Source organism: Siphateles boraxobius, unplaced genomic scaffold (assembly GCF_051911475.1).
Source record: "Siphateles boraxobius isolate OS27281-9 unplaced genomic scaffold, OSU_SipBor_1 37, whole genome shotgun sequence".
Taxonomy (NCBI): Eukaryota; Metazoa; Chordata; class Actinopteri; order Cypriniformes; family Leuciscidae; genus Siphateles; species Siphateles boraxobius.
Genome location: NW_027508997.1, coordinates 2,511,914 through 2,537,371, shown reverse-complemented (window position 1 = coordinate 2,537,371; position 25,458 = coordinate 2,511,914). Strand labels below are relative to the sequence as shown.

Below are 25,458 nucleotides of genomic sequence, written 5' to 3'. Positions count from 1 at the left end.
AAATCATATTCATGTTTCAATCTTTTTTAGGATTATTTTGACAAAGGAGAGTACATTATTCGTGAGGGCGAGGAAGGAAATACTTTCTTTATCATTGCTAAAGGAGAGGTATGCATTATTGCATTAAGTATTCATTTATATATAATCCATTAAATATTATTTTCTTTTTATTTCAATATTGTAGCATTGTGAAATCTATCTGCTTTGCCAACATGAATATGCCTGTAGGAGTAGGCATATGGCGTTATTTTTTAGTCAAAAGTTATGAGCGTGTAAGACATGCTCACGAGCACATTATGTTATTTCACACGCGCAAAAATGAACCTTCAGCTGGCATGATAAAAGTACTCGCGCACAAATTCAACAACCGAGAGGTGTACAGGTAGCTGCGAGCGAGCGCCTGGCATACTCTCATAGGTTAACTCTGCTTGTACAGTGGAATCCTGCTCGCGCGCAGCGGGCTTCTGCTCGCGGAGTGCTGTTTTGCTCGCGCAGTGGATTTCTGCTCGCTTAGCTGATTTCTGCTCCCTCGAGTCTACATGACTTTTGACAATTTGGGGGCGGAACCAAGGAGGGCACTGACCCTCTTATGATTGGTCACTTTAATCGTAATCACAACCACAGGGACATCTTTGTACTTTGATTGACAGCTCTCATTACAGGAAGCACGGAGTCAAAGTATCTGACGGAGTTTTTTATTTTTTATTGAAATATCAAGATTTACAGACAAACATGGCTGCATAACTTCCTTTTCTTTAGAATAGGATACAAGGACAATATAGTCAGAGGGAGCAGCTCTTCATACAACAAGAATATAAATGTAGTCTTAGTACAAAAATAAGGATATTTGTAAGCAAAATAAACATTTTAATAAATAAACGGTAAGGAATTATAATATAACATGACATAAGGGGAGAATTCAGTCTTTGTTCATCCATTTATCTTAGTTGGGAAGTGTTTTAGGGTATCATATATTTTTTGTGCTTCAGGACCTTTCAAAGTTTTTAAGGATTTTATATACAGTTTAAATTCATTTTAAAAAAAAACTAAAAAAAAAAAAACTCCGTCAGATCCTTTGACTCTGACTTCCTGTAATGAGAGCTGTCCATCAAGGTACAAAGATGTCCCTGTGGTTGCGATTACGATGAAAGTGACCAATCATAAGAGGGTCAGTGCCCTCCTTGGTTTCCGCCCCCAAATTGTCAAAAGTCATGTAGACTCGAGGGAGCAGAAATCAGCTGAGCGAGCAGAAATCCACTGCGCGAGCAAAACAGCACTCCGCGAGCAGAAGCCCGCTGCGCGCGAGCAGGATTCCACTGTACAAGCAGAGTTACCTATGAGAGTATGCCAGGCGCTCGCTCGCAGCTACCTGTACACCTCTCGGTTGTTGAATTTGTGCGCGAGTACTTTTATCATGCCAGCTGAAGGTTCATTTTTGCGCGTGTGAAATAACATAATGTGCTCGTGAGCATGTCTTACACGCTCATAACTTTTGACTAAAAAATAACGCCATATAGGCAGACATACCAATGAACTCAAATGGGAGTCTATTGCAGATACCTGTACCATTGATTATAATGGAGCAAAGATTGATGTTAATTGAATAAGAGACTGGAGATTAATTAATTTGAGTCCCACCCAGAAGCCATAATTCACTTGTAACCTGTATGATTATGACTGTTACTTGCATGGGATAAGATGTTTTTTCATTGGACATTGAGCTGTCAATCCATATATTTTAGAGAAGCCTGGCTTCTCTATATGATCATAGGTGTCAGGGTTCTGTGTAGTTTCATTGTGTTTTCTGTTTGTGTGCCTTAGTTTCTTGTATATCCTTTTTTTATTTTGGGATTCTTCGAGAGCTCCTTAGTCACTGTTTATTGTCACCTGTGTCTTGTTTAGTTTCCTTGTTTGTTCTTGTGTATTTATACTCCTGGTTCTGTTCAGTTCTTTGTCAGTTCACATCTGATGTTAAGTTTGTTTAGTAGTATTGTTCTCTGTGTATTCGATAATCTCTGTGTTTATTAAAAGTTTATTTGATTGATAGTCTGTGTCATGTATCTGCTTAATACCACTGTGTATGCGTCAGATAAACCATAATGAAGAAGGACTCTTATCTCCAGAATTTCTGATGCTGGAGGAATATGTTGCTGTCTTCGTGGATCTATACAATGAGTCACGCTGGGACGATGAAACTCTAAAACATCTCTTCTGGAGCGGGATGGACGACATCCTCGGCTAGATGCTACTGTTAGGGGTTGAGTACACCTTGTTGCTGCACAGATCCTCCCTCACGTGGGAGTCATCAAGGACAACAACACAATCTTCGACTCTGTGGCACATGTTCCATCGATAGCAGCAATCTTACTGCCCGCTCCAGACAGGACTAGTCATCCCAGCCCGGAGTTCCAACGCTCAAGGCCGCAATGAAGATTGAGCCCGAGACAACATATGCCACGGACCATATGTGAGACTTGCCAGCCAATGGGTCTGTCCTGGAGCAAGAGCCGGAAGCCTCCTCCATTCTGAGACTGGAGCCCACTACCAGGTCCCTCCTGGAGCCATGCCGTGGGGTCAGTTCTTTCTTGATCCGGTAGAAGTGTGGACCTTATCATGGAGCCATCTCCCACCCTTGTCCCCACCCCTGAACTTTTCCCAGAGACTTCTCTAGATTATCCTATTCTCTCTGGTCATCTGCTCACTCCGTTGTCCTCATCACCATTGCTAGCTCCGTCCAGTACCCAGGACTCACTTGCTCCACTGGTTTCGCGCAGCTCCTTGGCACCACCCCAACCGCAGATTCCCACCAACTCCCTGGCTCTGCCTCAGGTCTCCTCTCCGTCTGCCAAGCTCTTCAATATGGATCCCCTGGCTTCACCTCAGGCCTCCAGGCCCATGACTCCACCTCGGCCTGTCAGCCCATCGGCTCCACCGGGTTCCTCCTTCTTTCTGGCTCAGCTTTGGTCCTCTCTCTCTCGGGTCTCTCCCCGTTCTGCCAAGCGCCCATTGTTGCCTTGGTCCCTTAAGCTGTCTTCCAGCCCTGTGATCAGGTCAGTTTGCCCTTCAGTTATGCTGGGGTCTCCATCTTGCCAAGCTCCGCCTCCGTCAGTCGGCACCCAGGCTCTGTCCATGAAACCCAGCACAGCTCTGCCTTGACTTCTCCCTCCGTCAACTCCGCCATGGTGTTCCCTTCGATCAGCTCCTCCTGTTTCCTGTCCTTCGTCCGCCCTTCATCTTCCTCCTAAACCCTCTCCCTGTGTTCTGTCAACCTTCTGTCAGGGTTCTGTGTAGTTTTATTTTGTTTCTTTTTATGTGTCTTGGTTTCTTCCATATCATTTTTAGCATTTTCATGACCTCAATTACTCCCTGTTTGTTTATATAGTTACCCATTATTGTCTCGTTTATTTAAACCGCTAGTTCTGTTCAGTTTGTTGCTCGTTCACATCTAATGTTAAGGTTGGTAGTGGTATTGTCCTTTGCGTATCCAACTGTGGATAATGTACGTATTTATGAAAAGTATCTTTAATTGATAGTCTGCATCATGCATCTTATGAATATTACTGCGTTTGTGACAGTAAGGAGATTTCAGATGTAGGACAGTAATTCCAAATGTGATGGCGGGGTATTTTGTTAGTTATACAAACAAGAAGTTAAATGTACAGTAAGATGTTTTTGTGTGTTATTTTCCAGGTGTCTGTAACACAGACTACAGAGGGCTTTTCAGAACCACAGGAGATTAAGACTCTTGGAGTGGGTGATTACTTTGGGGAAAAGGCTCTCATAAGGTTTGGAGAGGGTATCATTTTGAAGTGTTTTTAACAATATCGAACACAACCAACAATGACTCCTTTGTGACTGTGGACTTCCTGTAGGCCAGGAAAAAGACTAATTACATATCTCTACAATGTCCACATATTGTTCGCTAAGAGCTGTAAGAAACAGACATTCTGTAGGAGTGGATATGGGAGGTGGAATGTCAGTCATCTGAAAAGATGTTCATTCTCAATGTACCATTGTTGAAGAGCACACTCAGTACCGAAACAACCACAGAGATGCTCAAATACTTAGACACAGAAGAGCCACTTGTTCACTAATTCACAAATTCACTAATTTGTAATAATGATTTTGATTAATTTAAAGCTGAGATGAAATGCTCTCAATATGGAACAAGCAAATGTTTTTCTCGGTGTTTTCAGTCACTGTATATATATACATAGATACATATATAATCTCCAAACTGGCACAACATCATTACATATGTCTTATAATTTCATTTCAGTGAGGATGTCCGTTCGGCTAATATCATTGCAAAGGAAAATGACACACAGTGTTTGGTGGTGGATAGAGAGTAAGTGATGATTCTTCCACACTAACAAGTAGGGTTGTCACCATTGCATAATCTGATTATTACATGTATCGTAAGTTTTCAATACCAATTTTGATACCACAGAAAAAAACCTAATATGTTATTAAACATCCTGTGTTATTTAAAAAAAATCTAATATAAATACTGTGTCATTTAGCCTTCAGGTATTCCGTAATTAGGTATATCTTGTTTCAGATTTTTCAAATAATTATAAAAGAAAACCGTTTATGTTACAGTAATAAAATAAAATAACAAAAAACAAATAGCTAGAAACATAACAAATAAAACAATAGAAGGGAGATACAAATTAAGTGAAAAATACAAATCAAATTTAATCAAATTAAAAATAATAAATATATAATAATGAAAATGATAATAATAATAATAATAAAATGATAAAAAATAAAAAAGCTGAAATTGTCATTGTTATAACTTGGATACATGCCACTAATAAATTGATGGTTGTCTGGTATAACTTTAAAATTATAATTTTATAGCTTTTTACAGCTTTAAATTAGTCTTAATTATTAAGAATCACTGACCAACATTTTTATTTTAATATAGACTACTGCTTCATCCCTAACAACATACAATGAAAAGAAATTGTTATAGGATTTACTTTGAAACAATTTTCCCTCAGGAATTGAAAGTAAATTTTACAAATAATTACAAAGAAATGGCAAAAAACAACAACATTGAATTAAACTGTAATCTCTGTTTTATTTACAACTTTGAAACATACATTTTTACAGGATACTATTATTCTACCTATGACTAAAACAGTTACTATCACTGTCTCCGGATTTTAAACAGTAACTTCAATCAGATGGTGGGAACCTACGAGGAGCTGCAAGCCTATCTGAGGGAGTATGTGGAGCAGCTTTCTCTGAGTGATGAGATGAGGAATGCCATGTAAGAACACACCTAATGGAAACAGACACAGACTACTCCATTCCTGTATGTGACAGTCACAATCATTTCCCCACAGGCCTCAGTCGCCTCTTTACGAACGCTCTCCAGAGGCAGCAGAGTTCAGGAGGCTGAAGGAGAAGGCTGCTGGTGTGTCCAGTTACTCGTTCATGAAAGAACTTCAAGTAGTGGCCACACTAGGGATGGGAGGCTTTGGACGAGTGGAGCTGGTTAGGTTTCATTTATACAGCATACATATCACTCTGATGCATGAATGTATCTAGCAAAAGGTTTTGCACTAATGGCATGTAAAAAAAAAAGTGTTTTATATTGTTTATTGCATGCATTTTGTGTCTTAGGTCAAGCTTAAAGATTCAGAAGATACTGCGTTTGCTTTAAAGTGTATTAAGAAAAAGCACATTGTGGACACCAGGCAGCAGGAGCACATCTACTCAGAAAAGGACATCCTCCAACAGACCCGTTCTAACTTTATTGTCAGGTCAGTCTAATGAGCATATCTTTCCTGCCGCATACTGACATATTGTAATTGGAGAAGTGTGAACACACAGGAATAATAGTACAATTTAGATTCATATAAACCTCAAGAGTGATGAAGGTATCTGTACACAGATTGGGCTCAAGAACAAGACTTCAGTTCCCCCTGAAGGCCACTAAATTAATGAATTAGTTAATCAATATGATGGACTGAATGAATGGCTTGCTGCTAGACCGCAAGACCGGTGGGAGAAACGTAGGTAAACAGACTGTTGTTTGCTGTTTGTTAATTAAGGTCTGATGGATGACCTTGCACTTCGATTAGACTTGTTTATTAGATAATGTTGTGTCAATTATGATAAGACTTTCCGGTGTTTTGGAAGCTGGCATCTTTGATATTTACTTCAGTCACTGTCACTAGGGCTACAGACACTATGGCTATCATAGCTGTACATAGACAATGGCCAAATAGAAAATGGTCTTGACTTTGATTATCTGTTCATGCAGGGGTCAATGGGAAGATACAAATTTTTTGTGTCTGGATTTATTAATTTACTCAAAAATACATAAAACATGTAGTTCATCATACATACAATGACATAAACACACTATGATGAACAAATAGATAATTTGTTATAAAAATAACAAATTTGTATAAAAATATATTTTTTTACTATATATATATAAATTCTAAAATGTCTAATTAAATGGATGATTTAAAAAAAAAAAACTTAAGTAGTTTGGCAGTATAATTTATTTATTTTGAATTATTGATTATTATTCCTAAAAGCAATTAAGCAGTATTCTTCAAGATGTATAGATATTTTATTTTAAAAATTGTTTGCCAAATCTGATGTTTTTAATCTGATGGTATAAAAGCTTTCAACACGTCAACTGGTACATTTCTACAAACTTGGCTAAACAGCAATACTCGACAAGCCTGCAGAAGAGCAGAACACAGGTGGAAAAAGGATAAACTCCAAGTATCCTATGAAATTCTACGGGAATCTTTAATTATATATCAAAAAGCGGTTAAAGCTGCCAAATCTGAGATAATTTCACAATAGTCCCAGGACTTTATTTAATATCTTGAATTATGTTTTTAATCCAAACGGCAATATTTATTTAGTGGAGTCCTCAACTTTGTGTGAAGACTTTTTAAACAAATTTTGAGGATAAAATAGATGCAATTAGACAGTCCATTATTCCTTGTACTGATGACCTTGTAGATATTTTGATTCCCACTAGGTTTTTTAATTCATTTGAGCCAATTACTTTGTTGGGTTTAATGGATTCAGTTGCTAAGCTGAAGCCCACTACCTCTGCTCTTGATATTGTTCCTACACAATTTTTTTAATTGGTACTTGATAGTGTTGACGATTGGATTCTAGCAATTATAAATGAGAGCCTTCTTTCTGGGTCTGTTCCATCTTTCTGCAAACATGCTATGGTGAAACCTTTGTTGAAAAAGCTAAATCTAGACACAACTGTCTTATCACATTTTAGGCCAATTTCAAATTAACCTTTGATTGCAAAAATCTTAGTGAAAGCTGCGTTTATGCAATTGCAGAGCTTTTTGGCAACAAACAGTATTCTAGAAAAATTCCAGTCTGGATTTATGAAAAATCATAGTACTGAGTCTGCACTTCTAAGAGTATTAAATGACATTTTATTATTCATCGATTCTGGGAAATCAGTAATTTTAGAGCTCTTGGATTTGATTGCGGCATTTGATACAGTTGATCATGACATTCTTTTATCACGCCTCGAAAAGTGTGTGGGCATTCAAAGAACAGCCCATAGCTGGTTCAGATCTTATCTCAGTAAAATAACCCTTTCAGTAGGTATTGGTCACGCTGTTTCATCTGTAGCAAGCGTTACCTGTGGTGTTCCTCAAGGGTCTATTCTGGCTCCCATTTTATTTTCACTTTACATGCTTCCACTAGGTTCAATTTTTAGGGAGCATGGAGTGTCTTTTCATTTTTATGCAGATGACACCCAAATCTATTTACCTTTAAAACATAATGACAAGCAAGGCCTAGAATCCTTGCTTGCATGTTTAGCTGATGTACGACCTTGGATGAATTTTTTTGCATTTAAATGAGAGTAAGACTGAATCAATTGTCTTTGGGCCCTCTGTTGGAAAAGGAAAACCAAAAATATATTTTGTGGTCATTTAAATTCTTATATCAAACCCACTGTGAAAATTTTGGAAATTCTTTTTGATTCGTCCCTTAAGTTTGACCAACAAATAAATTCAGTAGTAAAGTCATGTTTTTTCCATCTTAAACTTCTGTCCAAAGTTAGAACTTTTCTATCTTTTAGGGACCTTAAAAGAGTCACACATGCTTCAGTGGCCGGTCCTAGGATATGGAATAGTCTTCCTTTATCTGTGAGGTCTACATTTTCCCTACATGAATTTAAATTGAAGTTACAGTCTTATCTTTTTACCCTTGCATTTCATTCATTATAACTGTTGGTCTCTTTTAACTTAAATTTAGTGATGTGTTGTTTTTTATTACTGTGTTTTTTTCTCTTTTTTTCTTTGTACAGCACAGTGGTCAACTTTTGTTGCAATTAATTTGTGCTTTATAAATAAATAAATGAAATGAAATGAAATTTCAAAAAAGCTTGGCACGTTCTAAACATTTTAAAGATTTATCCTTTTCTTCATCTTTTTTTTCCACAAGATTGGAACTGCTGAGCGTGCTTAATGCATTAAATCTGCATTCAATCTAACTATTTAAATCTACACATTAAACCTGAAATTTGTCGTTTAGCAGACACTTTTATCCAAAGCGACTGGAGGCCACAGTGGTGTCAGAGCTCAGTAACCTGCTCCATTCCTTCAAACAATGTGGTGGAGCGGACAGTCTCATACTGACACACTATCATTTGTCTTATATCTGTCACAGTGGTCTCAGTGCCATTGTGCTTTTCATCTGTATCAGAAAAAGGGCTTCTACTTTGCATGTTTCTAGGAAACTCCCCAGGGAATTTCAAACCATGCTTATATTTCTGTCTGAATGTGTGCTCTAGCTCGTTTTATTGCTTCTTTGGCATTTGTAGACGAAAAGCTAGCACAGCTTTACATGCAAGTCTAGTTCTCTATGAAAGCTAGCAGTAAGAAATGCTAAAGATACACTCTGAATGCAAATAATCGAGTGTGTCAGGCTGCCCTTGTGTGTTTCAGGTTGTTCCGGACATTCCGGGATGATAAGTATGTTTACATGCTGCTTGAGGTTTGCTTGGGAGGAGAGCTATGGAGCGTGCTAAGGGACATGTGAGTGTAGGTTGTTGACACTGTGTATATTGCATATCACAGCCCACCGCCTTTGATAAACATTTATTCTGATCACATACACGGTATTACTGACTTATCGCTGATTGATTCATAGCTGCTAATAGATGTAGAATACGCAAGTCTCTTAATTTAGGACGTCCTGATGTTTTGACTTCATTTAGGAGTTGCTTTGACGAGCACACTGCCCGTTTCTGTACTGGATGTGTGCTGGAAGCTTTTGATTACCTGCACAGCAGAGGCATCGTGTACCGAGACCTGAAGCCAGAGAATCTTCTTCTGGATGGGGAAGGCTATGTCAAAATGGTCATTTTACATACATCACTAAATACCATGGCGAAAAGTCCAAAAGTCTGAGGCCACGTGGTAATAAAAATTAAAGCAAAACATTTTTTAAAATGATGTAACATGAATAAGAATTATTTCAGATTTTTCACTATATCAAGGCCTCAAAGCCAGTGATGGTCTTATTATCGGGATATACGATGGTCTGTGGCTCTACCGTTGGAGACAGCATAACGGCTAACTTGGATCACGTGTGCCTTGATACCCAATCACATTGCAGCATTGACGTCATTGAATTTCGTTCAGAGTTGTGCTTCAGTCAGTCTCTGTTTGCGGATGCTATAAAAATATATGAGAAGTGTGTAAACTGAATCATAGCTGTCGCGCAACTATCTGTGACCTCTTTAAAAACAGCTTTTTTTTCAGTGTAAACTCTAAAAATAAATGAATCTAAAACGAACATTTAAGAGCAAGCGTGTTGAAGATTAGCCGATGGGCTTTCGATTCATAAAATAAGCCATTTTCCCACAAAAGCAGTTTATTCAGCAAGGTGAAGCCTCTCCTCCATTGACTTGCCTTCAAATTGCTTTGTTGCTGCTCTTAACTAATTTGTAACTGATCATGTGACAGTACAGACAATAAGATGTTTTAACTTCTATTGAAAAACAAGATGTTATTTGGATCATTCTCAAATTATTCTGAAAAACATTATCATCAGGTTTTACATAAAAAAAAATTATGTATATTTTCAATTAAACTTTTCACACAGATATGATCATATAATTTGTGATTATTTGTAATTCAATAATTTTCACTAGTGGTCTCAGACTTTTGTACCTAACTCTGTATGGGAGTCTGGAATATGTAGCGATGTCTCAGACTTACACTGAGCATACTTATTATCTTCGCTGTTTTTTTTTTTTTTTTTTTTTTTCAGACTGATTTTGGCTTTGCCAAAAAGATTGGACTAGGTAAGAAGACTTGGACGTTCTGTGGCACTCCTGAGTATGTGGCTCCTGAGGTCATCATGAATAAGGGTCATGACTTCGGAGCTGACTGCTGGTCCATGGGCATCCTCATCTTTGAGCTCCTAATGGGCAGGTAATCATGTGTGTTTTATATCATGTGTTTCATCCACCAAATGCTTCCATAGGACTGAGTTTTTAAGCTGACTTTCCAAAAATGGAAATATTGAAAAAAAAGGAAACTTTTAAAGCAACTTCTGGTTCAACCAATGCTGGGACGGACGGACGAACAATGGAAAGTGTTTGGTAGAAATAATCAGTTTTGCAATTCCATTTGGTGCCACTAGTGGCGCAGAAAATTGCACATTTCACCTTTAAAGGGCACAGATTTCCCAGACCTTCAGAGAATCGGCTCTGTTGCTGAACTGGCACGGCCTTCCCTGTGCCTCTGCCAATACTCTCTGCACCATGTTCAACATCCGTTTTATAAGGGGCAGGGCTCTCTTGACCAGAGCAAATGGTCCTCCAGAGTGAAACTAGCCATCATGGCTTTCACTGTGTACTCTATTGCCTCAAGCTTCAGTCAGCATCACCATGACAACAGAGTATTGGGGATGGGACTATGTAATATATGCAGTTGCTGTGTGATTAACCAGCTGGATGAAATCTTTATGATGTAATGTCACATGAAGTTTACATTTTCTCAAATCTTACTGATGCATACTGTTAGCTGAGCTCATTTATTTACATTCTTGTGCAACGTTGCGTTATGCATTTTTGTGACATTAATCATGTATTGTTAAACTCAAATTCACAAAGTGAAATACATTTTAGGCATTGTCTGCCTTATGGTTTAATTTGAGCAGTTTAAGTGGCTTAAATTATGATAAATGACCTTTGATTGTTTTTGAAATATAACATCTCCCACACGACTGTCAGCCCTCCATTCACAGGCTCTGATCCGATCAGGATCTACACCATGGTTCTTCATGGGATAGAGAAGGTGGACATTCCCAAGAGGATCAGCAAGCGTCCAGAGGATCTCATACGGAGACTTTGCAAGTATGTTTCTCTCATTCTGACACTTTTTTCAAACTCATCTCAAATACGCAGCAGTTCACTGACCAGAGGTTTTGTAAACTCATAATAGCAAATTACTGTGCATTTCTTTCGAAACGGGTTGTCATGTATTTTAATCTATTTGTAATGATGAAGTTGCAAGATTCAGTTAATATTATATTAACTTTAAATGTAAAATCAAATATTATAATCAGTTCCCTATCGGTCAGTCACTACAACGTAGGTCATGACTGACCAATAGGAATCTCGCTAGAGAGGCCAATCTACTTCGAGTGAAACTAAAACAAGCCAATACACATTGGCGTGCAATCATTTGCATCAGCTGCGCGCCCTCGTTAGCGCGGGTATAAACGAGCAGCTGGTGCGATTGCACACTAGCTTTTTGCTTCGGAGCCAAGCACTTCGTATGCTGAACAGAGTGAATTTGAAAGCAAGCCTCTTCTGGATCTCTCCACTTTGGTGCGGGCGTGACGGCACAACAGCGCGAGCGGTCTTTTTCTCTTCTCTCTCTCTCTTCTTTGTTTGTTGTTTTAAAACTGAGCAAACAAAAAAGCTGTTTTCACGGCTGGTAAGGTGCGCGGTTAAAGCGCTCAACGGCCGTTTTTACGGCTGGTAAGGTGCGCGATTAAAGCGCTCAACGGCCGTTTTTACGGCTGGTAAGACCAGCGAGAGAGAATCGCGCACAGACAGGTGCACATTCCTGTCTGTGTTCGCTGTGACCGTTCCCCTGCGTGCTTCAGCACCAAGGAGAGCAGTCTCTAAAAGAGCTTACACAGTTTGCGTCTTTTTCAAGATGACATTCTATCTGTGTGTTTCTGGATGCGGTCGTTACCTGGGTTCGCGGGATGGTCACGATCGCTGCCTTGTGTGTCTGGGCCTCGAACACGCACAGGCAGCGTTCGTGGATGAGTCATGTACCCATTGTGGGAAGATGACCATCTCGGAGCTGAGGTCGAGACTCACGTTCCTGCAAAGGGGCGGAGTCCCCGTGCCTGCACCTCGTTCCAACCCCCCTTCGCGGGTTGCTTCGGGCAGTGACACGGGTGACCTGAGGATTACAGTGAGCGCGCTTCCTTCGGGGAACCAACCCCCTAGGAACCCTCACTCCTCTCATGCTCCGCAACCAGTTGAGCTGCCAACGGAACGTTCTGGACCGTCCTCGAGATGTGTACCGGTCGTTTCGTTCGGCGCTCCCTGCGAAGACCAGATGTCGATCGCTGCATCGGAGGGTGGGTCAGACCTCTCCGCGGACGACGGCTCGGAGCCGCTGCCTCCTTCAGGTGTGCCAGCGGTGCCCGAGTCGGACCCGGAGATGATGGCCATGCTTTCCCGGGCCGCCAACAGGATCGGGCTCGTGTGGAACCCTCCACCGTGTCCCGAGCCCTCGAGGTTGGACGATTGGTATCTCGGGGTGGCGCGCGCTGGTTCTCAGCAACCCACCCCAGTGCCTTTCTTCCCGGAGGTGCATGAGGAGCTCACAGGGACGTGGACGGCACCTTTTACTGCCAGAAACCGTCTCGGTGGATCCTCCTCCCTCACCACCCTTGATGGCGGGGCAGCTAAGGGATACACGCGTATCCCGCCAGTGGAACGGGCCGTTGCTATGCAACTGTGCCCTAACTCCACTTGGCGTGGAGAACCGTGTCTTCCTTCCCGGGCTTGTAAGTACTCGTCGGACCTGACCGGCAAGGCTTACAAGGCCTGTGGGGAAGCTGCCTCTGCCATGCACGCCATGGCGTTGTTGCAGGTTCATCAGGCCAAGGCACTGAAGGACCTGCACGAGGGTGGTCATGATCCACAAGTTCTCCAAGAACTTCGTGCCGCAACTGACCTCGCGCTCCGTGCGACGAAGGTCACTGCGCGGTCAGTGGGTCGTGCGATGTCCACACTGGTGGTCCAGGAACGCCACCTCCGGCTGTGTCTGGCTGACATGCGGGAGACCGACAAGATCAGGTTCCTTAACTCCCCCGTGTCCCAGACCGGCCTCTTCGGCGACGCGGTCGAGAACTTCGCCCAGCAGTTCTCGGCTGTACAGAAGCAGACTGAGGCCATTAGACACATCTTGCCGCGGCGGTCAGCTGCTGCCTCCACCCCACCGCCCGCAGCTCCTCGGTCTGCTCGTCGCCGTGGGCGTCCGCCTGCGTCTGCCCCTGCTCCCGCGCCGCAGCAGCAGCCTCCATCCAAGCGGCACCGTGGAGCCAGTCGCAGGCAGGGCGCCCCGCCCGTCCAGGCCCCCGCCAAGAGGGGCGGCAAAGCCAAAGGTAAGCGGCCCTAGGACGGGCGACCCAGAGGTGGAAGGGACTGCTCTCCAGGAGACGATGACTGCATCGCTCCCTCCCCCGGAAGAGGGCCGGGTGGAAAATCCTTTGTTCCGCCGCTGGCCTTAAAACCAGCGGTACCCAAATTTTCAATAAAAGAGCAGTTTCTATCATCTCTGGGTCCGAAGAGGGCCCGGAGAGTAGTGGGGGGTCAGAATCCTCACCACTCTCATCCGCCTCTTCTATCGCCAGCCGGCAGCTGCGTACGGTCCGAGAACGCCATCGAGCCGCCTCCCGCACCTCCTGCCCCGTGGAACCAGGTAAGTGCTGCACAGCACACTCAGACCCGCTACGGGCCGCCTCCCAGAGAGAGCCTCCCGAGCTGCGTCCCTGTGTTCCACCTCGCTGCCCCACTCCGGGTACGCCTACGGTCCCTTTGGTCCCGCTTGTACGGTCTCTGCGAGCCTGGTTAGCGCTCCCCAGGCCGTCTCGCTGGCTCATTCGAACCATCAGGCTCGGCTATGCGATTCAGTTCGCCCGGCGTCCCCCCAAGTTTCGGGCCATCCACTCCACTACAGTGAGAGCAGCCGATGCCCATGTCTTGCGTGCGGAGATCGCAGTCCTACTGGCGAAGGATGCGATAGAGCCGGTCCCTCCAGCCGATATGAGGTCAGGGCACTACAGTCCCTACTTCATTGTACCCAAGAAAGGTGGTGGGTTACGACCGATCTTGGATCTGCGAGTTTTGAATCGGAGCCTCCACAAGCTACCGTTCAAAATGCTCACGCAGAGACGCATTTTCGAATGTATCCGTCCCCAAGATTGGTTTGCAGCGATCGACCTGAAGGACGCGTACTTTCATGTCTCGATTCTTCCTCGACACAGGCCATTTCTGCGCTTTGCGTTCGAGGGTCGAGCATATCAGTACAAAGTCCTACCCTTCGGGCTGTCCCTCTCCCCCCGTGTCTTCACGAAAGTCACGGAGGGGGCCCTTGTTCCCATGAGAGAACAGGGCGTTCGCATCCTCAACTATCTCGACGACTGGCTCATACTAGCACACTCTCGAGATCAGCTATGCGAACACAGGGACCTAGTGCTCAGGCACCTCAGCCAGTTGGGTCTTCAGGTCAACTGGGAAAAGAGCAAACTCTCCCCTGTGCAGAGGATCTCTTTTCTCGGTATGGAGTTGGATTCGGTCGCCCAGACAGCGCGCCTCACAGAGCAGCGTGCTCAGTCGGTGCTGAACTGCTTGAACACGTTCAAGGGCAGGACAGCGGTCCCACTGAAACTCTTTCAGAGGCTCCTGGGGCATATGGCAGCAGCATCAGCGGTAACCCCGCTCGGCCTGCTACATATGAGACCGCTTCAGCACTGGCTTCACGGCCGAGTCCCGAGATGGGCGTGGCGTCATGGCACTCACCGGGTGGCAATCACACCGGCGTGCCGCCAGACCTTCAGCCCGTGGTCAGACCCCTCGTTCCTGCGGGCAGGAGTCCCCTTGGAACAGGTGTCCAGGCATGCTGTGGTATTCACAGATGCCTCTGCCACCGGCTGGGGTGCCACGTACAACGGGCATGCAGTGTCAGGGGTGTGGACGGACCCTCAACTGCGTTGGCACATCAACTGCCTCGAGTTGCTAGCAGTACATCTCGCCCTGACCCGCTTGAAAAGACGGCTACAGGGCAGGGACGTGCTGGTCTGTACGGACAACACTGCGACCGTTGCCTACATCAACCGACAAGGTGGTCTACGCTCCCGTCGCATGTCGCAACTCGCCCGCCATCTCCTCCTCTGGAGTCAGAAGCATCTGAGGTCGCTTCGAGCCATGTATGTCCCCGGCTTGCTCAACCGTGTGGCCGACGAGCTATCACGAGCTGTGCTCCCGGGAGAATGGCGACTCCACCCCCAGGCGGTTCAGCTGATCTGGAGAGAGTTCGGGGAGGCTCAGGTAGACCTGTTTGCCTCCTCAGAGACCTCCCACTGCCAGCTGTTTTACTCCCTGACCGAGGGAACACTCGGCACGGACGCACTGGCACACAGCTGGCCCCGGGGCCTTCGCAAATATGCGTTTCCCCCAGTGAGCCTACTTGCGCAGACACTGTGCAAAGTCAGGGAGGACGAGGAGCAGGTCCTTCTGGTGGCTCCCTATTGGCCCACCCGGACTTGGTTCCCAGAACTCATGCTCCTTGTGACAGTCCCTCCCTGGCCCATTCCTCTGAGGAAGGACCTTCTGACTCAGAGACGGGGCACCCTATGGCACCCGCATCCAGACCTCTGGAAACTCCATGTCTGGTCCCTGGACGGGACGCGGAGGTTTTAGGTGACTTACCCCCTGAGGTACTTAACACCATCACTTCAGCACGGGCGCCGTCCACGAGACGTGTTTACGCCCTGAAGTGGAACCTGTTCGTCAAGTGGTGTTCTTCTCGCCGAGAAGACCCCCGAAGATGTCCGATAGGGTCTGTGCTTTCCTTCTTGCAGCAGGGGTTGGAGCGTAGACTGTCTCCCTCCACCCTCAAAGTACATGCTGCCGCTATTTCAGCTTATCACGACCACATAGATGGCAAAGCAGTGGGAAAGCACGACCTGGTCGTCAGGTTTCTTAGGGGGGCGAGACGATTAAATCCTCCTCGACCCCCCTCCATACCCTCTTGGGATCTTTCCCTGGTGCTTCGAGCACTTCAGGATGTTCCCTTTGAGCCTCTGCAGTCAGTAGACTTAAAGCTTCTTTCCATGAAGACTTTGCTGCTGGTTGCACTGGCCTCTGTCAAGAGGGTAGGAGACCTGCACGCATTTTCGGTCGACGAATCGTGCCTAGAGTTCGGGCCGGGTGGCAGCCACGTGGTACTAAGACCCCGGCCTGGCTATGTGCCCAAGGTTCCTACCACTCCCTTCAAAGACCAGGTAGTGAACCTGCAAGCGCTGCCTTTGGAGGAGGCAGACCCAGCCCTGGCTTTGCTCTGTCCCGTTCGCGCTCTGCGTATGTACGTGGACAGAACTCAAAGCGTCAGGACCTCAGACCAGCTCTTTGTCTGTTACGGAGGCCAGCAGAAGGGAAAGGCTGTCTCCAAGCAGAGGATGGCCCACTGGATAGTGGATGCCATCGCCTTGGCTTACCAAGCACAAGGCGTGCCCTGCCCGCTCAGGCTGCATGCACACTCCACGAGAGGCGTTGCATCCTCCTGGGCGCTGGCACGTGGCTCCTCGCTAACAGATATCTGTAGAGCTGCGGGCTGGGCGACACCTAACACGTTCGCTAGATACTATAGCCTACGTGTAGAGCCGGTGTCCTCCCGTGTTCTCACCCTAGACGGGTAGAAGCACTGAGAGGTCTGGCTCTGTCGGCTTGCTGCACCCTACTGTGCACCCTTATTGCTCCAGAGTAAAACCTGTTGAGTCCTCCAAAACCCCTCGGCCCGGACTTGGCGGAGCGTCCGGCGCCAGGCCCTTATCCGCTGAATCCTTGAGAACCGGATCTGGGCTGGGTTCCATTTGTGTGACCCTACGGGGATCCCATATGTGTATATTCCACGGCTGCTCCTATCGGAAGCCCGTGTCTTTCCCTTGGGCTAAGTCACCCTTTATTTCATATGCAGTACAGCCTTCGGCTAGTCCATATGCATTTCCACATAACTCTTTGAAGAAGTGGCTTCCGCAGCGTTCCTTCCTAAACAGAAAGGGCACGCTTTCCCAGTGTTATCCAATATCTCACTGTATGGGTTATTACGGAACAACAGTGTCAGACTCACTCTGTGTAAGCCTCCGCCTATCGTCCTTCCAGGCAAGAAGGTGTAGAGGCTTGCATGGGGGCGCTGGATGGGGTGCAGCGGCTGTGGCGCTTTGGTAGGGATTCCTATTGGTCAGTCATGACCTACGTTGTAGTGACTGACCGATAGGGAACGTCTCTGTTACATATGGTAACCCTCGTTCCCTGAGGGAGGGAACGGAGACGTAGGTCCCGTCGCCACATCCGCTGCCGCCCGCCGGGGCGGCCAGCTTCTCAGGCTTGGCTCCTCAGCAAAAAACTAGTGTGCAATCGCACCAGCTGCTCGTTTATACCCGCGCTAACGAGGGCGCGCAGCTGATGCAAATGATTGCACGCCAATGTGTATTGGCTTGTTTTAGTTTCACTCGAAGTAGATTGGCCTCTCTAGCGAGATTCCTATTGGTCAGTCATGACCTACGTCTCCGTTCCCTCCCTCAGGGAACGAGGGTTACCATATGTAACCGAGACGGTACTTTACATGTGCTTTTGTATGATAGTCAACACATCGAAATAAGTGTACTTTTTTTAAAGCACAACAAATCATTATAAAAAAAAGATTTAAAATGTAAAGTAAAACATTTAATATGCCATTTTTACAAAGTGTAACATTTTAACAAAATGTATTTAAGTGCATTAAGAAGAAATATGGTCATAAAAGAGCACATTTAAGTGGCAAGTTATCTACAAGCACAGTTTCTTAAAAATATACCTTGAAATATACTGAAAAAAATATATACTGAGCTTCAATACAAGTGCACATTCAGTACAGGCACACATCTTTTTCATGCGAGTATTTATAAACCACATCCCTCTTTGTCCACCCATTTTAATGATTTCTTTCTGAGCTTGACGCACTAGATTGCTAACTTTAAGCATATGCGATGCTGCCATAGAATTTGGCATAACATAGTCTTCTTGACTGGAGTGTGCTATTGATGCCCTTATATGCTGCCAATGTGGGGAGCTTACTAGATTTTGGAAAAGAGCCTCTGTCATCATATGCTCCAGACATGCTTTCACTTCAGATTTGATGATCTGTACAGATTGTAATCAAGAATAAAATAGGATTTGATGTTCACTGTGATTGCAGCATGTCCTGATTTTGCCAAGTTAGACAAGTTCCTGGGTTAACATATTTTGTTGATCCTGGAACCACATTTCTGTCCGAAAATTTTATCCTAACCATATCCCTACCCCTAAACCAAACCCTACCCATAACTTATCCCTAAATTAGGAGGGAAATGGTAGGTAAACAACACTGATGTAGAATCTCCAAACCCTAAAATTGACAAACTGTAAACATGTTTCTCAAATCTGATTGGTTGATTAGAAGGTTTGTATCAGGATCAACAAATATGTTGCACTTGGTGAAATCAGATTCTGCATGATTGCATGTGTCAGTATCAATGTGTCCCTGTCAATGTATGTTATATACAGTATATTTATTGTTGTGACTTTTTCTCTTGCGTGGCCTGTATGAGGACAGTCAGAAACTCACTCATCTTCCTCACTGTCTCCAGGCTCAATCCAGCAGAACGGCTTGGGAATAAAAAGAATGGGATCATTGACATCAAGAAACACAAGTAGGTCAATTCACAAGTTCACTTGATCATATAATCATGTGGAAAATATAGTTAAACAGGTTAGGTGTGCTTTCCTTGGTTAAAGGACACTACACGTGAAGATTAAATACAATTAAGTGTACTTATTTATTGAGTAAATAGTGACTTTATTATTACTATTTATTCCTTAAATGTTTTATAATATTGATTTCATTAGGTTTAGTTTCATAACTCTGTCTCTGTAGCCAATGTTATGAATCCACCAATCCTGCCCATACATTTTTGTTAATATTAACTTTGTCTCACTGTACACTGCAGGCCTTACACACTCATATTCTCATGTAAGTGTTTCATTTTTCATCATTAAAGAACATTAGACCCACCCGGGAGTAGACTGAACCACTGATCCATGTGTCTCATCACGGGTAGTGCATTGTTGAGTCTGTTTTGCGGCTTGTCTGTTCGCTCTTTTGTATGTCACAGCACAATGGGGAGCTGAGCTAGCCTGCCAAATTAGCCTCAATGCATTCACAAGCGGAGCAATTAGTGACCAAAATGAGACACACAGATGTTGCCATCTTCCACAGAGCAGTGAAGCCACAGACAGCAAGGTGAAGCGCTGGGCCTACATCCTTTAACAGTCACACAAGTGATAGCGCCTAATATGCATGTGCACTGATGATGCTCACTGGACCAATAACAATCAACTGGGACTCACCACACTTATTATGTTACTAACTCTGTGTGTTTGTACTAAGAAGCTGTTGTTTTTATATTCATTATGCTTGAGTATTCTTATCACGCAGGGGTGATTCAGGTAACGTACACACAAAGAGCTCATCGTTTGTATTATGTCACTAAATTATGTTCAGAGTATTATGCAAATGAAGGCGCATGCTCTTGATACAGGCATGAATATGCATGTGCAGGTAACAATGTGTCGTCAGACGAGTGAGATCTTAGATATAAAACCATTCAAAAGTCAGATCATATTTACAAATAAAAACCCTACAAGGACACGTTAAATTGGTCAAAAGTGAAAGTGAAGACATTTAACATTGATAATAAGAAATGTTTCTTGAGCAGCAGATCAGCATAGAATGATTTGTGAAGGATCATGTGACTGAAGACTGGAGTAATGATGCTGAAAATTCAGCTTTGTGTCACAGAAATAAATTACATTTTAAAATACTGATGTATTCCAGTACCACTATTTTTAATCAAATGAATTCAGTCTTGGTGAGCTTCAAACGACCCCAAACTTTTGAACGGTAGTGTATCTGCAGAATTGTATGGTCATATTATGAGAAACCAAGATTTTTGAAATGTTGATATGAACATGTTGAATGTTATGAAAATATACAGTAATTTTCAGAACTAGCATAAATAAAAGTGCACATGGCCTGTTAAATTCTAAAGGTCGGTGAGAGTGTGTAAATGGGTTTCACAATTAAATTAATTTTGGAGCAGTAAAACATTTTCTAACAATAATAGTGGACCACTGGGGAAAGAAAAAGTAATAATGTACAATATGTTTCCTTGAAACATTTTCTCACTACAAGGAAAGTGACAGATGAGGCTGAAGATGTGTGCAGATGCTGTTACTGTACTGTGGAGGTTTAGTTTGTTCCATTGTTTTCTCACAGGTGGTTTCAAGGCTTCAACTGGGAGGGACTCAGACGGCGGAAGCTGACGTCTCCTCTGAGGAGAGAGGTGAAGCATCGCTCCAACAGATTTTAGGCTGTATCCCAAATCGCATACTCTCTTGAGTAGGTGCTTATTTTGACTAAGTAATTACTTTGCAAACTCTAAAAAGTAAGAATGCGTGTAGTGTGAATGTAATCCGGAAGTACTGTATTCGCCATGTTGTCATTATCATGTCAGTTGTGTCGCTTCCCTGACTTTCGTAAATCCTCTCCCATGGCCTCATGGGATAGTAAAGTGTCCATCGTATGCACACTTCTGAATCTCGCTGGAAATAGTAGGTCATCCAGGCACTTTTTGACTAATCTTTTATAAGTACTGAGAATTCGGACACACTACTTTTGTCACATCATTTTTTTGCCTCCTATATAGTAGGGAAATTTGCAATTTAGGATGCAGCCAACGTTTTTACATATGTTACATTGAGAAATAAAAGGCAGTTATCCTAAACTTGTGATATTTTCCAGCTAAAAGGGCCTCTGGATCACAGCCATTTCGACATGTTTCCCCCTGAACTTGAAGAGCCTCCAGATGAATTCTCTGGCTGGGATAAAGACTTCTGAAAACAAGCTGTTTCTATGAGCCTGTTCTGCAGAGCATCCGCTGTGCTCTCAACTAACTATTTTCAGACCGCTTCACTGACCAGTTTGCCTTTATAAGTGAGCAAAGGCTCAAAGACGATCTAATATAAAGTGATGGTGGACAGTGTCTGGACTGGAGAAGTCTCAGTATTACCTCGATGTGCTTTATGGAGCATTGTGCAACCTACTGACTTGTTCAGATGGACAAGAATCTTGTTAAATCTCATTTTACAAAGTGAAAGGTTATTGCAGTGATATCTCATTATATAGATAAATCACTGATGCATTAAATCTGTCTATTTGTGACATTTATACTTCATTTTTTTTAGACCTAATATGTCATTAAGTCACTGACAGATCAGTCAAATGTGTTTGAATATGATTCATTTTGTAATCATTCAGCCGGAACTTTAAGTGCACAAATAATATTTTAAGAAGCTGCTTTTATATTCACTCCTGACCATTTTATTTCTCTTTGAATTTTGGTGCAGAGTTGGGTATGGCTTAAAACATGATGTTTTCAAGAGAAAAAATTGATGTATTAAATAACCATAATCACTCAAAATTCATCCCTTTGTTTGAAAAAAGTTTTGATTATGAAACAGATTTATTTTGCCAATGTTGGATGTAAAGCACACACACAATGACAACATGAAAAAAAAATGTTCAGACAATAAACAAAGGTGGGCGTTATATTTTACAATATAGTTACTTTATACATTTTGATGGAAACGTCCTTTCTTTAAATTCTAACTTTATAATACTACCAATATTTCATGTACAGATGTAATTCATTTATTTTCTGTTGTGCTTGTGGTTTATCTAATTTACTGTATTTTATTCTTTGGATCCGAGTCTAGATATTTCACTAATGAGAAAAACAACACTGTCATCTACTGGTAAAAATCTGCAAGCACAAGCAAGAGTGTTTCTAAGTAGCACTGAAAGTAATCGGTGTTCATAAAGGTTGTGTGCAGATGCATCACTTAAGATGTGGTACACACACGGGTTTTGTGGATTTTATGCTGGTCTTCCACATGCAGGTGCTCAGACCTGCGCAGATTCTGTGGCAGGTGCTTTTAAGATAAGCTTCATTTTTTTCTAACATAAGAGAGACTGGTAGTTTAAAATAATAGTAATCACACAAATATCATCGTCAATTTTCAGCACGAAATAAAAAGTTATAAAGTAATACATTTAAACTTTTATGTTTAAATTTAAGATTTATGTTTTTTAGAACAATATTAATATTTATCACAATAGTATTTATTGCAGTATTAAAATTACTACAATAATTTTAAGATAAGACGAAAAACGACATGTAAGCTAGTGCTTGTGTAAACTCAAAATTCATAAACTCACATTACATGAAATATCCTCTCAGAGCACCGTAGACTATCAGGACAGCCACAGGAGGGAGACACAGAGGAAAGATGACATGTTTACTACAGTAAAGTACGCCCCCACTGTGGAGACTAATATGGACTAATACAACAGTTAATTATACGCCTACCGGACACTTTATTAGGTACACATTGCTAGTACCAGAATGGACCCCTTTTGCCTTCAGAACTGCCTTAATTCTTCGTGGCATAGATTCAACAAGGTGCTGGACACATTCCTCCGAAATTTTGGTCCATATTGACATGATGGCATCACAAAGTTGCTGCAGATTTTTCAGCTGCATATCCATCAATTGAATCTTCTGTTGCGCCACATCACAAAGGTGCTCTATTGGACTGAGATCTGGTGAGTGTGGCCATTTGAGAATAGTGAACCATTATGTTAGTTCAAGAAACTAGATTGAGATGATTTGAGCTTTGTGACGTGTTATCCTGCTGGAAGTAGCCATCAGAAGATGGTACACTGTGCTCATAAAGGGATGGACATGTTCAGCAACAATACTCAGGTAGGCTGTGATGTTTAAACGATGGCAAGAAATATCCTCCACACCATTACATCACCAGCAGCCAGAACTGCTGATACAAGGCAGGATGTGTCCATGCTTTCATATTTATGCCAAATTCTGACCCTGATCTGAATGTTGCAGCAGAAATCGTGACTCATCAGACCAGGCAACGTTTTTCCAAACTTCTATAGTCCAATTTTGGTGAGCCTGTGTGAACTGTGGCTTCAGTTTCCTGTTCTTATCTGACAGGAGTGGCACCGGTGTGTATTCTGCTTCTGTATCAAGGTTTGATGTGTTGAGAGTTCAGAGATGCTCTTCTGCAGACCTCGGTTGTAACAAGTGCTTATTTGAGTTACTGTTGTCTTTCTATCAGCTGAAACCAGTATGACCATTCTCCTCGGAACTCTCATCAACCAGGCATTTTCACCCACAGAACTGACGCTTACTGGATATTTTCTCTTTTTGTTGTGTGTGAAAATCCCAGTAGATCATCAGTTTCTGAAAAACTCACACCAGTCCGTCTGCCACCAACAACCATGCCACGTTCAAAGTCACTTAAATTCCCTATTCTGATACTCAGTTTGAACTTCAGTAGATTATCTTGACCATGGCTGCGTCCGAAAACTTAGGCAGCTGACTTGTTGACTCGCTCCCCTATCAGGCAATGACTTTATAGGCAGCGTTTGCACACAAAGATACCTCACGAAACTGATTCCAGAGACTTCTGAGGCAGCGTTATGGTTTAACTCAACTGTCACGGAATGAAACGCAAAGGGTTGTGGGATATCAAAGGATACATCCTTCAGCTTTCAAAAATCTATCATGAAGGTATATCTCATGAGACAGGAAGTGAAACTTACAATGGATATGGACAGACCTTTATGCCTTCGTACTTTGGAATGCATCCTCCAAAGGCAGCATTTTTCAAGCTTTCAGACACAGCCCATGTCTACTAATGCATTGAGTTGCTGCTATGTGGTTGACTGATTAGATATTTGCGTTAACGAGCAGTTGAACTGGTGGACCTAATAAAATGTACATTACTTATTCTGCTGAGCAACATTTATTCTGACTGAGTATCACTGTAAAAATACTCTGTATCACTGTAAAAATATATCACTGTAAAAATAACATTTATGATAGTATCACTTTCTGAATTTATTTATTTCTAAACTGGAACACAAAATAAATAATGGTAAGACTGTGATGTTTTTTTTTTCATTATGGGGAGCTATCCTTACTATGACAAGGTCAATGTTTGGCTGACTATATGCTAAAAAAATGGCTTCCTGCATGTTGTTTATACATTTGATTTACATTTTATGAAAAAAAATTATAATGTTAAATATATGTAATATTTAAAAACAAAACAAGTCATGTAATGACACTTTTTTCCTCAAAGGGGCAGTTATTCAGAAACCCTTGTTATTAGTGACACTGGTGGCCATTAAGTGAACCGCAGCCAGCAACTTGTTCGTTCTCGCACTCGTGCACGTACGTATAACGTTAGGCTACTAGGCTGCGTTCATACTGCAGGGGCTTAATGCTCAATTCGATTTTTTCGAAATGCAACCTTTTGTGATCTCCTGTGTGAACGTGAACGTGAAATGACCCAGAAGTGACCCGCATGCGCAGAAGAGTTCGGTTCTGATAAGAGCCCTCGAGTTTGGCCTGAATAGAGCTGTCCCCCCAAATATTAATTAAATCAGAAACCTCGCTTCCCTTCCATTGACTGGTCTCAGAATCGTCCGCCATAGTTGTTGTTTATCTTCTCATTCCCGCCTACTTCAACGCAGAATTATGACGTTTGTCGCATATGATTGACGTGCGGGTCGGATACATGTGACCTGGCCGTTCAGATTGAAGTCGCATTTCAAAAGATCGGATACATATCGGATTTGGACCACATACCCAAGTGGCCTGGGTCGCATTTGAGAAGATCGGATCTGTGTCGTTCAGACTGTCATGAAAAGATCAGATAAAGGTCGCATAGGGGCAAAAAAATCGGAATTGGGTCGTTTCAGCCTGCAGTGTGAACGTAGCCCTAGAGTGATTCAAGGCCACATTATATTCACGCGAAGTTCTTTTTCGTTCTTTGCTTAGACGTAAAGAGTTTAGAAATACCTTTGCAGCGACATTGTTAACGAACATCCAGACGCTGTCCACGACACTGAGAGTGACGTTTAGATGAATATATAAATAAATGCAATGTGCGGTGCGCTTTCCTCTAATTACCAAAATAAACACAACAAAAATGGCAGCGGTGAGAAATCAGCA

The 25,458-nt window shown here is 43.0% G+C and overlaps 1 protein-coding gene across 5 annotated transcripts in view; it reads left to right on the top strand.

Moving 5' to 3' along the window:
• Window positions 1-21,972, top strand: part of prkg2l (protein kinase cGMP-dependent 2, like) — a 29,141-nt gene extending 7,169 nt beyond the window's left edge. For 2 of the 5 annotated variants that reach the window (XR_013190691.1, XR_013190690.1), the window contains 14 exons: window positions 31-108; window positions 3,691-3,785; window positions 4,280-4,348; window positions 5,180-5,278; window positions 5,355-5,505; window positions 5,635-5,774; window positions 8,964-9,053; window positions 9,236-9,377; window positions 10,294-10,457; window positions 11,261-11,383; window positions 18,946-19,008; window positions 19,306-19,598; window positions 20,634-20,700; window positions 21,159-21,972. Coding sequence is in view for 3 of the 5 variants with exons in the window: in XM_077196982.1 (XP_077053097.1) it covers window positions 31-108; window positions 3,691-3,785; window positions 4,280-4,348; window positions 5,180-5,278; window positions 5,355-5,505; window positions 5,635-5,774; window positions 8,964-9,053; window positions 9,236-9,377; window positions 10,294-10,457; window positions 11,261-11,383; window positions 18,946-19,008; window positions 20,634-20,700; window positions 21,159-21,254 (1,377 nt within the window). In the remaining 2 variants the exon portion in view is untranslated. Of the gene's footprint in view, window positions 1-30; window positions 109-3,690; window positions 3,786-4,279; window positions 4,349-5,179; window positions 5,279-5,354; window positions 5,506-5,634; window positions 5,775-8,963; window positions 9,054-9,235; window positions 9,378-10,293; window positions 10,458-11,260; window positions 11,384-18,945; window positions 19,120-19,305; window positions 19,599-20,633; window positions 20,701-21,158 lie in introns of those variants that run through there. The other 3 variants (XM_077196982.1, XM_077196981.1, XM_077196983.1) reach the window with 2 other exon arrangements.
• The last annotated feature ends 3,486 nt before the right edge of the window (window positions 21,973-25,458 follow it).